The sequence below is a fragment of the Larimichthys crocea genome, chromosome XIII, assembly GCF_000972845.2.
Source record: "Larimichthys crocea isolate SSNF chromosome XIII, L_crocea_2.0, whole genome shotgun sequence".
NCBI lineage: Eukaryota > Metazoa > Chordata > Actinopteri > Sciaenidae > Larimichthys > Larimichthys crocea.
The window spans coordinates 42,529,680-42,541,555 of record NC_040023.1 but is presented as its reverse complement, the minus strand read 5'-3'; the positions used below and the strand labels follow the sequence as shown (position 1 = coordinate 42,541,555).

At 42.6% G+C, this 11,876-nt stretch overlaps 1 protein-coding gene across 2 annotated transcripts; it reads left to right on the top strand.

The window, feature by feature from the left end:
• Positions 1-301: 301 nt before the first annotated feature.
• On the top strand, positions 302-11,737 carry clspn (claspin). Of its 2 annotated transcripts, none has more exons than XM_019263293.2 (24): positions 302-595; positions 1,426-1,543; positions 1,852-2,270; positions 2,663-2,803; positions 3,275-3,337; positions 3,442-3,514; positions 3,667-3,769; positions 3,970-4,562; positions 4,665-4,853; positions 4,940-5,106; positions 5,222-5,400; positions 5,880-5,932; positions 6,076-6,269; positions 6,675-7,212; positions 7,501-7,531; positions 7,658-7,772; positions 7,859-7,977; positions 8,086-8,247; positions 8,466-8,587; positions 8,959-9,083; positions 9,262-9,382; positions 10,081-10,160; positions 10,454-10,615; positions 11,206-11,737. In XM_019263293.2, exons 1-24 carry the CDS (start codon positions 569-571, stop codon positions 11,329-11,331), a joined length of 4,020 nt encoding a protein of 1,339 aa, XP_019118838.1. In that variant the 5' UTR covers positions 302-568; the 3' UTR covers positions 11,332-11,737. The 2 variants fall into 2 exon arrangements, with proteins under 2 accessions (XP_019118838.1, XP_010732378.2); XM_010734076.3 differs by having other exon boundaries at positions 10,078-10,160.
• Positions 11,738-11,876: the final 139 nt, after the last annotated feature.

The following is an 11,876-nucleotide window of genomic DNA, read 5'->3' as shown; positions in this document are numbered from 1 at the left end:
ATTTAAGATGGTTTATTGTATAAATGGAATGAATAGATCCTGCATCTTAAGGATAGATAAACTGATTCTTTCTTTCTTTCTTTCTTTCTTTCTTTCTTTCTTTCTTTCTTTCTTTTATTCTTTCTTTCATTCTGTCTTTCTTTCTTTCTTTCTAAAATCACCCTCACTTCTGCAGATCCATCCAGCCCCGCCCGCCCCAGCGTTCCTGGTATTTACAATCAGATCTCGCTAAACTGTGTCGTCACACTGGGCGGATACAACCCTCCCAGATAGACCAATAGGAATGCGAGAACGGGGTGATTGACACCTAGGTGAAGAAAAACTGCGGGCTAGCTGTCACGGCGCGCGAAAGATCAAAATTTCTCTTCGATGTGTGGAACAGGCGGGAGGAAGAGAAGCAGTCAGGCTAAACGCTTTGTAAATGTGCTTTTCATGTGTGAAATAGCCCTTGTCACACAGACATTTAGTTTTCGACGTGTGTTGTGTTGCTGCCGAGTTTCGACGAAGCGTTGTTGTCTCCGCTGGTTTCTTTTCCACGAGCGTAGCGTGAAGTGAGCAGCGGACAAAGATGAGCCTGGTCCTCTCTCAACAGCAGGTGAGGAAAGCCTTTTTACATCTCAGCAGCTAGCGTGGACATCCATCTAACATGCATTTATCAGACTGACATATTTGTCTGTGTTAGTTCTAAGTTAAGCTGAGTGTCAGCGTCAAAGGTAAATAACTGCTAGCTGAAAACATTGTTAGCGTTAGCCAGCCTGCTAGCGCGCTAGGTTAGGTTTAGCCGGTTGGGATGGTGGGTGTCGTCTTGGCCTGGTCGCGTTGATTAAATGCCTGTTAGTTAGGCGCTTTACTTTGTTAACCACATTTAAAGGCGCATAACTCAGCTGACTTTTAATTTCGGCACTCGATAACCTTGTGTCAGGAGCATTTCATATAAGTTGGCTAAGTTAACTACAAACGCCCAAAGGAAGTGGTGTCGCCAGCTAACATTGGTGCTCATTGTTTGCTTTATTGCGGGGCGCCACTGGCTCCATTGAACATCCATTTGCGTGCCTGAAGGCACACAGCCGCCCTCCATGCTTCATTTTAACTCTGCAGAGAAATGACCCTAACCCCCGTGTTGTTTTTTTTACATGTTAGAACTGTGCTAACTTCGACAAAGTCACGCTATGAGTTGAACAGCTATGAGCGGTTCTAGTCTTTCACATTAACCACGCAACTAATACCATGTACCTGTTGGATTGAAGTGACGTGTCGTTAAATAAATAACCCTGATCACTGGTCCTTTAGATGTGGAGCTGTATTGGACTGAATGTGGAGCCTGTTTTCCCTCAGTAAACAGACATCAGACCAAATAGACTGCACTGCCTCCATACTGTATAAATATGACTTTCATGGTGGGTAAATTCTGTTTTGTGTCTCCAGGCGGAGGTGCTCCCAGCTGTCACCCAAACTGCAACCGAGAGTGATTCAGACAGCGGGATGGGCTCTCCAGCAGAGGAGATGGTCACAGAGACAGCCAAAGATAAAGAAGAGCTTCCAGGTGCAGCAACACAAATATAGATGACCATCTAGCCTGAGAGACCGGCTGTGTAAATAAGTAAACTTGTCCAAGTGCAAGTCAAGTTACTACTGACATTTTGGGATTTACATGACTCACCCAAAGAAAAATCTGCCTGTGTCAGCATTTTCCTGAAAATATAAATGCAATGTAAAGATCAAAAGTGCCTCCAGACTGCATGTTCTCACAGATTAGATGTGATGATTGCCACAGTTTATCTAGTATTACACATGATCACAAAAGGATGATCAATGCGCCCTTTGTTTCTAAATAGTTTTTTGTTTTCCCAGATTCTGATGATGATGATGATGATGAAGACATCACAGTCCACAGAAAGCCTCACCGTAATGCCATTCGAGACAGTGACAGTGAGGAAGAGGAGACAGCTGCGGAGAACAGTGGCCACATGGCCGAAGCACTGGTCTTATCTGCTTCCAGTGGAGAAGAGATGGAGGCAGAAGAGAAGGATGAGAGAAAAGAGAAAGGGGCACAGAAGAGTAAAAGAATAAGCCATGCTTTTGACAGTGAAGACAGTGAGCCTGAGCAAGGGAAATGCGGAGAAACCGAGAGGCAACAAGAGGAGCTAAAGAAGGAAACCAAATCAACGAAGGAACGGAAGAAGAGTCAGAGGCATCTGGAAAAAAAGGAGAAGCGCATCAAAGTGGTGGAGAAACTGAAGAAGAAAGAGCGGTTCTCTGAAATAGATGAGGTTAGTGCAGATTTTTCTCATGCTGCTTGTACATGGTGGTTCATCTAATCTGGAAATATGTGGAGAGAAAGAACAGTTACATTATACAAAGTTTAGAAGCGGCATATAAACCTTAAATGTGTTGTACATGTCACTATATATGTTTTCACATAGATCATTTTTGCATTCTCATTAGGAATGATCTTATATACCTGTAAACATGTATCTGGTAATATGGGTGTAAACATGTATCTGGTAATATGGGTGTAAACATGCACTGGACCAAATTAGTGTCTACACAAAGTGCCACATGTTGAAAATAAGCTGAAAACCAAATCAAGTGGCTGTGAATAAAAATACTTTACATGTGTTATGGTATTTTTAAAAAGATATCTTTATTCCCATTTTCCAAGAGCACGCCTCTCCCTCGGGCTCTGAATGACAGTGGGTGTCTGCTGGGCGACACAGACCTGTTTGACACTGGTCTGGACGATGAGGAGGAGTCTCTGGAGGCCATCAGAGCTGCTGTCAAGCAAAAGATGAAAAAACATAAGGTAAGATTTGATCCATTTTCTGTTGAAATTGTTTATTAAATACTTCAACATCTTGTAATTTAAGTTATTTGTTTGTTTCAGTTTTGTGTGTGTGTGTGTGTGTGTATACACATGCACAGAAAGATGAATTTAAGCCCTTATTTATGTTCTGACTGTCCTCAGCTAGTTTGCACACATTAATACCGGTAACAGAATTTAAGAAGTTTTTTAACATTTTATTGGTTTCTATGTTTGTTGAATTGGTTTTTAATTTTGATCCATATGTTCTTAAACTCCTTGTTAAGTTTTTCTTACTGGCTTTTTATTTTAGTTTTATCTATTTTGCTGGATATAAATCATTGTCTATTTCTGTTTTGTTTTTTTTGCTTTGTGAAGCACGCGGGGCTGCATGTTTGCATGAAAGGTGTTATATAAATAAAGTTTGAGTTTGTAGACAGGCCCTTGCATAATCAGTGTTATCTATTGCTGCAGGACCCCCTCCTGGATGACGAAGAGGAGGAAGATGAAGAGGTACCAGAGAAGCCCCAGCGTGTGGTATGCTGTGCCAAAATGCAATAATTTATTTTAAATGCTGTAAAAAAAAAAAAAAAAATTGACGAAAGCCTTCATTCTAAATGTGTGTGTCTGTTTGTTTTCAGGAGAGGAAAGCTGCACGTGCCAGCAAAGAGGCAATGAAGCAGCTCCACAGTGAGTCTCAAAGGCTGATCAGAGGTCAGTTTATTTAGAACATTTCGGTTATCTTCATGTGACATGTGTTTAACGCTTTTGCCAATTAAAGCTCAAGATGATGTAGTTTGGGATCACAATTTCACACTTGTGTCCTCTACGGACTACATCTTTAACACACTCCCCTATCTCTGTAGAGTCAACACTGGGCCTGCCCTACCACATCCCTGAGCCGAAGACCATCGACCAGTTCTTTAAGAAGAGAACCCGGCCAGAGGGTCCTGCCATGGCATTGTTAAAGTAAGGACAGTTAAAACGGATAAAACTCATACAAGAGCTAGCCACATTCACCAACAAATGACCACCAGTTAAATCTGATTTTATAATACTGCTTACCTACCAAACACATTTTAGTTTTACTTCTTTATTTCTGTCACACACAAAATCTAATCAAAAGTTTCAGGCTGCCATAATAAACGAATTAATGATAATCTCCTCAGATCTACAAAGTATTCAGCCGTGATGTTAGAGACACCCTCAGCACCTCCTCCACCTCCCATCAACCCACCCAGTGAGCATCTACAGCCATCTGCAAAGCAAGACTCTTCTCCCTCTCTAGATCTGTCGTCCACTCAGATCCAGCCCATACACCAACCAGCCGCCACCTCGTCCCCGCAGCGTGAGAGCCTCAACCAGGGCAAAGAAACAACTGCAAGCCCAGATCCTAACCAGGAATCTGGACCAGTGTTTTACCTCTCTGAGAGTCTGCAGGAGTCGGTCACAACAGATCGAGGAGTGAGTCCATTGGACTCTAGTGAACAAACCTCTCCTCCACCCATAGAGCAAAGCCAGACTGGAGTAATGTCTGACTGTGACGCCATGCAAAAACAGCCTGTATCTGTGGTGGAGCCTCTGGCTGCTCAGTGTGGGAGTGCCAATGCTGCTGCAGCAGAGCCTTCAGCACAGCAACCCAAACCCAAGAGGGACAAACTGGCCATACTGAAGAAGCTTGGACTGGACCCCCCACCTGTTGCTAAATTGTGTCCAGATGACGGTGCCTTTGTTCAGCTGGAGCCTCCACAGCTCAATCGTGGTGGGTGACAAAGGATTTCAGCCAAGTTAGATGAACAAGATATCAGGAGCAAGAATGTGTTGTAAATTAAATCAATCTTGTATTTATCTCTTCTTCAACTAGGTCTGGAGGCCCTGAAGGAACGTTACCTGCGGCACGTTAAGGCGCCCACACGCCCTCAAGGAGAGCGTACGATGCAGCTTAACATCATCTGCAAAGGCAGCAACCCATCGGGTCAAGAAGAGTTGCAAACAGAGTCCGTCGCTGTTACTGTTAAAGAGGGAGTAGAGGATACTGTGGTAACCAAACCAGGTGTGGATACACATGTGATGTGCTGGAGTTTTTTTTTAATCAATGTTACCAATCTCCTGACATGACCAATCTCCTCGTTTTAACAGGAGAGAAGCTGCTGACTCTGAAGCAGCGCCTACAGAATGCCATGGCTCAAAAGAGACAGGAGGAGAGAGCACGCAAGGCTGAGCTAAATCGCCTAGACAATGAGGAATGTGGAGAAGATGAAGAGGAGGAGGAGGAAGATATGACAGATGAGTCTGAGGAAGAAGAGGTAAGATAATGTTTGTTTCTTGCTGCTTTGGAACAAGAATAATCTGATTACTTTCTACACATTTGTGTTTTTCTCCCTTTTTGTACTCTTGTCAAAACCTGACCTCTTTTCCCAGGGTGTAGATGACTTACTAGGAGGTGAAGATGGTGAGGCGGAAGAGGAGGAAGGCAGTGTTGCCCCAAGTATCAGAAGCCCTTCTCCTGTAGCACTGAGCGGACCCTCGCCAACTCCTGACCTAGTTAACACAGATGGTACACTCATGCTTTTCCCAGGCAACTCCTGCTCTCGTACCGGGTATGTGCGTTTAGAGTTTCTGGTTTTGTCTTCATGTTTTTAATATTGTGACTTTCTAAGCAACTCTAGAGTTTGTACTTTCTTTAAAAATGTCACAATGTCTGGGGCAGCGTTTAGCTCAGTTAGTAGAACAGCCGCCTCATGTACAAAGGTTCAGTCCTTGCTGTGGAAGCCCAGGGTTTGAATCCCACCTGTGGCTCTTTCCCGCATGTCGTTCCCCATCTCTCTCTCCCCACATTCCTGTCACTCTTCAGCTGTTTCTATCAAATAAAGCTTGAAAAGGACAAAAAAAAATTCTTTAAAAATGTTACAATGCCAAATATTTGACAAGAGTAACAAAACAGCTTGTAAAATAGATAATAGATCTCTGCCACTGAAGGATTAGTGTGTACTTTTATCATTTTCATATTTGAATACTGTATGTTTACTCTGCGTGTGTATAAGTATTAAACTTTTCCATGCACTGTTCTTCTTTATAGTGATGGTATAAGAAGGCCTGGTCCTCCTGGACAGGACAGCGGCAATAAGATGGGTGGGTAGAGTGAGTCATTCAGTTTGTCCATGTTTTAAAGCAGCCTATAGTTATCATGTGTTTTTTCACATTTCTATTTTTTTAACTTAAAGTGCTCAACTTGGAGATCTATCACTTTCTCACACTCATATTCTCGTCCTTAGAAGAGGACGACTCTCTGTCCCTCGTGAAGGACAACAGCCACAACAGCAGCTTTGAACTTGCAGGATCTATGATAACCTCCTACCAGCCTGTCAGTCATCAGCGCTCCGCAGGAAGAAGCATCCCCAACTCCTCCATTTTCCGCTCCCCTTCACCCTGCCTCTTCAGACACGGCTACCTCGGCTCTGCTTCTAAGGTAGGATAAAAGGTTTTTCAGATCTCACCAGGGTTTGAATTCTCCCAAAACTGCCTTGGTGCTGAACTAAAGTCTTTGTTCAAACTGATACAGCACAGACAAGTCCACTTATGATAAAGGGGGGAACAGTTTTAATTATTATATTTCTTTGTTCTTGGAAAACATTTGATCATTCCAAAAATCTGATATGTACACATAGATACTCGCATACAGAAATACATATTTACACTTACACATATTTATGCATTTGCACATACATAAGCAAACAAGCCTGTGCAGTGGTGAAAGCTCAGACCTCTTCTGACAAAAAAAAAAAAACTTAAGCAACATAAAGTGAAAAAGGGCAAATGAAACTACAAAACAAAAAAGGAGATTTAATTTTTTATGCTTTGTTTCCCTCGTCAGAGTTCAGGCAAAGTCTCAGAGCCTTCTCTCTGCCTCCCCGTCGAGGACTCTCAAGACTTGTATGCACCGTCATCCCCAGGAGCAGATTTGGGGGCCCTTGGTAGAGCAGCATCTGGCCCTGGTCTGGGAGGAGACTCCCAAGGTCGCTTCTCCCTGGAGGACGACACCCATTCCCAGTTACTAGATGCAGACGGCTTCCTAAATGTGGGGCCTCGCCCCGGTGCACCACGCTCCCACAAGAGACAGCTGATCCTGGACAGCCTGGATGAAAATGCAATGGATGCCAACATGGGGGAGCTGTTGGGGTTGTGTTCGGGTGTTTTTGGGACAGCAGAGGACGGCTCGAGTGGGACAAGAGGCCTGGGGGCAACACAGGAGGATGAGCTGCTCGGGTTGTGTTCTGGAGCATTTCCACCAACACAGGCAGGAGAAGAGCAGATGGATAGTGACAGGAGTAAGGAGAGAGGACAGGATGAAGAATCTGATAATACCATGGATCAGCTGCTGGGGCTGTGTTCAGGGAAATTTCCTAGTCCAGGTAAAGGAGTGCTGCTCCTCTTATTTTCTCTTAGAACACATGAACTTTGAGTTTTATATTTCATATTTACAGTTAGTAGCTAAGGTGACATGTCTGCTTAATAGCTCATTTATTAGCTATTTAATTGATCTTAAGCCAAACCGTAGAATATTCTGATAACATTATTGTAAAGAGAAATGAAAGAGTCTGATCACTATGAGCTTTGAGAATATTCTGAGTATGTGTTTTTAATATTTGTCCTTTCAGTTGCATGGTATTGAGATTTATCTGCTTTGCTGCCAATTTCAGGTTCTGCTCACACAGCTTCACCAGCACACAGGTACAGTACATTATCTGATCTGTAAAAGAACAAAATCCTTTTTATAAAGTAGTTCTTTAACAGATAATATTAATTGAAATGTTTTTATGCAGTGTAAGATGCTCATAGTGATTTTTGTGCATAAAGTAAAAAGAAGCCAGAGGTAGAAGAACAACTGCAGCAGCAGCAGGAGGAGGAAGAGGAGGAGGTGGAAGACTGCGAGTTCCGGCTTCTGTCAGATGTGGAAAGTCATAGTGAACAGGTAAGATTAAGTCAACACAACATTGTCCTGACATACAGGATATTTGTCTTAATTATGCAAATAACAAGCGAGTTGTGGGTTTATAGGAGGACAATGATGAGAATGGAGAGGATGAAGATGGTGGTGAGGAAGAGGACCATGATGTAGAAGAGGAGGAGATGCAGGGCATGTTTGCACCACATCGGGTCAAGAAAAAGAAGAAAATGTAAGTGTAGAATCAAATCAAACTGTCTTTGTTTCCATACGTACATAATTAATTATTAAAATGTTATAATCATGTTCTACACTTTCTTTATCCATCGTCCCGTCACAGGCGTATGACTGACTATGTGGACTCTGAGGCTGAGCTGTCAGGCAGTGACTTGGGCAGCGATGATGAGGATGAAGGTGGACAGAGCGAATATGAAGAAGAGGAGCTTCTGGAAGAGCTTCCCTCTGATGAAGAGCTGCAGGACCAGGTCAACAAGATCCACATGTGAGTAAAAGATCTTGGCTGATGAGGCTGTGTTTCCAACTGTAATAATCAGGATTTGCATCGTGGCTCTGAACTGTTTGGAGTTTTTACTGTGTGCGTGCGTGACTGTCCCCTGTTGATCCAATAATTACAGGGATATCTCATAGTAATAGTGCAGGTTGGCTACCTTGTATCTAAAATGTAGCAGTTTAAACTGAAAGAGGAAAGTGTTCCTACAGGAAGCAGATAATGGATGATGACAAGCGCCGTCTGAGGTTCTACCAGGAGCGTTACCTCGCTGATGGCGACCTGCACTCTGACGGCCCAGGACGAGCTCGCCGATTCCGTTGGAAAAATATTGGTGAGTTTACAGACTGAGGGAATAAATGTCCTTAGTATTATATACTAGTAATGAAAAAATTATTTGATTGGAATTGAGACCATAGTAGAGTAGAAGATAGTGTTTGTGTTTCATCTTTTACATATTTTGTTACATATTATTTCAGTTCAGTGCAACTTGCCACCTGGACAAAAGAGAAAAAAACAAAAATGATGTGGAGTTGCTCATGAATACAAAAATTAAACTGTAAATCTAAAACCGTGAATGTGTGGGCAAATGGATTGAGTTGGATGCTTGAACTGAGTCATTTAGATCTTGTTTAGATTCTGTAGACTTCTTTCAGAGTTGCTTCAACAGGTCATTCACAGATTCTTTCTGACCTCTTCCTCCAGATGATGGTTTCGACATGGACAGAATGGGAGCAGAGGAAGAGGAGGAGGAAGATGATGGCGTGGATCAGTCTGAGGTCCAGAGAAGGAAAGAGAGACTGGAGAGGGAACAGTGGCTCAGGGAACAGGTATGTTGTTTTTAAATGTATTTTTAATAACACACACAGCACAGGCTTAAACCGTTCTCCCCGTAACAGAAAGAAAAGCTGAACATCCGTGTCTTTCAGGACCCATGCGGTTGAGTCATCCCCCTCCTCTGCAACAGAGTGTTATTTTGTCTTCATTCTTTTCTCTGTCCCTTCTCAGTCTGAACAGAACGCCAAGAAAGGCGAAGATTTAGATGCAGATGATGAGAAGATTGGAGAGGAAGATAGTCATTTTATGAAGCTGGCCAAGAAACTGACTGCCAAGACTCTGCAGAGAAAAGGTCGGTTTGATACTCGGCCTCACACAAAGAGTCCCAATAACTTTTAAAACATCCTGGCAGGTTTTTGTCCAGTAATGACCACACTAATCATCTTGCATAGTAAACAAGTTGGTAGAAACAAAACATCGGAAACACAACCATCTGACAGGAGCACTGGCTCTGTGTCTAATGTGAACTGTCTCTAAAGGCCGTGGAAGCACAGATCAGAGAAACGTGTTTTTAGAATCTAATCTTAGTTTTAGTTCCTCTGTTGTGCTTTTTGATCTACTTAGCACTGTCCGTTAAGAAGGGAGCCGTTCACTTCACCTGATGTGTGACAGGCTTTGCAGATGAAACACACTCACTCACAATCAATTGCTGCAAAACACTGGCATGTGTCCCAACAAACTAAACTTAACTGGAGACAGAGCAGGAGGCCCTGCCAATACTGTCATTGCTAAATGGCAAGTTGAAAAAATGAAAAAAGAAATGTGACAAAGTGAGTGGAATATTGATGAGTTTTTGTTGCTGGCCACTTGATATCCTCAGCTCCAGATAATAAAGTAGCTCTAGAGCAGCACGTTAGTCAGCTTTTCAAAACAAAGCTCCTTTACATCAGTGTATCCAGATTAAACATGACTACAAATATAACAATAGAATAAAAGTCATCTTCTTTAGATAAGTATCTTTTTAACAAATATTTCAACTATGTACAGCAGAGCCTCCAGTGGCACCACACCCAGAAAAGAAGACCATACCTGCTCTCAACCCCTTCCAGAGACCCGCGCAGCCCTTACAGGTACGACCCAGACCAAAATATTAATATGATTAATAATACTTTTTTATTATGATTCCAACATTTTTAGTTTGATAATTTGATTTTGTGTCATTTGAGCCACATGCTGTAGTTGTGAGATTTGTTAACCTATCAAGTGTAAGGATTTGGTTTGTAGGTGGCTTTAGTGGAGCAGCTAGTGAGACCAGTGGACAATAGAGATCAGTTTTATGCCTCTACTAAATAAAAACCTCTCACAGGTCACTGTGATTAACACAAGGTCAGTCTGAGACTTAAGTTTTATTGATTTCTTTTAGGTGAGGAGAGGGTCACTACTGAGTCAGCCTCAGTCCGTCCTCCAGAAACTGGCTTCCATCTCAGAGGGGAATCCTCTGGCGCCCAGAAACAGCAGAGGCTTCCTGTTTCAAACTCTGTCTCCTGAGAAGGACAACTCGACCTCAGATGCTCCCCAGAAACAGGTGAGTGAAGTGACTGGAGGAGTGAATGGAGAAAATTGTCATATTTCAAATTGCAGCCAAATGGCTGCTCCAAGCACACTCACAAGACTGCAGATTCCTTTATTTTTTTTAAGCTATCAGACAAATGTTTAATATTTCTGATAGAAAAACTGTGTGTAAATGCTGAGTAGAAAAGTGGTCAGTCATGTGTTTCCTCTCTGGTTTGATCTCACTGATCTAAAATTAGCACAAAAACCAAATGCTTTCCACAGATCTACAGACTGCTTGGTGTGATGGTCATGAGTGTATTGATTCGCATGTCTTCTCTGTTTGAGACACTAGGTGGCGCCAAAGCCCACTGCTCTCACTGCATAGCACAAAGTACTAATTCAAACATGGCTTTGATGTTTGGCACTTTCTTTCATCACCATTAAATCCATTTATTTCTTTGTTTTTTTTGGTTGGTTTCCAGCTACATTACTTATAGTTGAACCACAGAAGACATTTATTCATGTGTTCTTTCATGCAGTCATTTTGTCAGTGCTTTTAGCGGTTGTGTTGAGGGCCTCGGCGTCCTGAGAAAGATTTCATTTTGTGTTTTGGGCCCTCAGATGATGAAGAAGAGGGGGCCGGTGGGAGCAGTGAACCCAGCAGCGAAGAGGGTCTGCAGAGAGAACAAACCTGCTGGACAGACTAAAGGACCCCAGAGGAGCATCTTCAACTTCCTGGGCCACTGAGGTCACTACACTACCTGAATGACGATCATCAGTGGGCGGGGAAGGCAACCGAGCAACCACGTCCAGCTTTTCACCAGACAATAAGAATGATGACGGTGCTGAACTGAGGCCAAGCTGGCTGGTAGATGAAACACACACACAGCTGCTTTACGTTGCCTTAAAGTGGTAAACTAAAGAGCACCACTCATATTAGATGTTTTTTTCCTTCTACTTCCACACTGTGTGTGTGTGTGTGTGAGTGTGAGTGTGAGTGTGTGAAATCAGAAGCATCCATCTGTCTCATCTTACTTGACTGACTGGACCGTCAGAATTCCATTTAAAAATGTTTTATCATGTAAATAGGATTGATTTAGTTTTTAATAGTTGGGGAGTTTCTTAAATGTATTTGTTTTCCATTGTAAATAAAAGTGTATTTTAAGACAATTATTGCTTCTGTTCAACTTTTCCTCCACCACACTATTTGGTAAATACATCTGCTTCAGACATTGATGCCTCCTCACAATGAATTCTAACTATGAGATCAATGTCATAGACCTCTAGTGCTA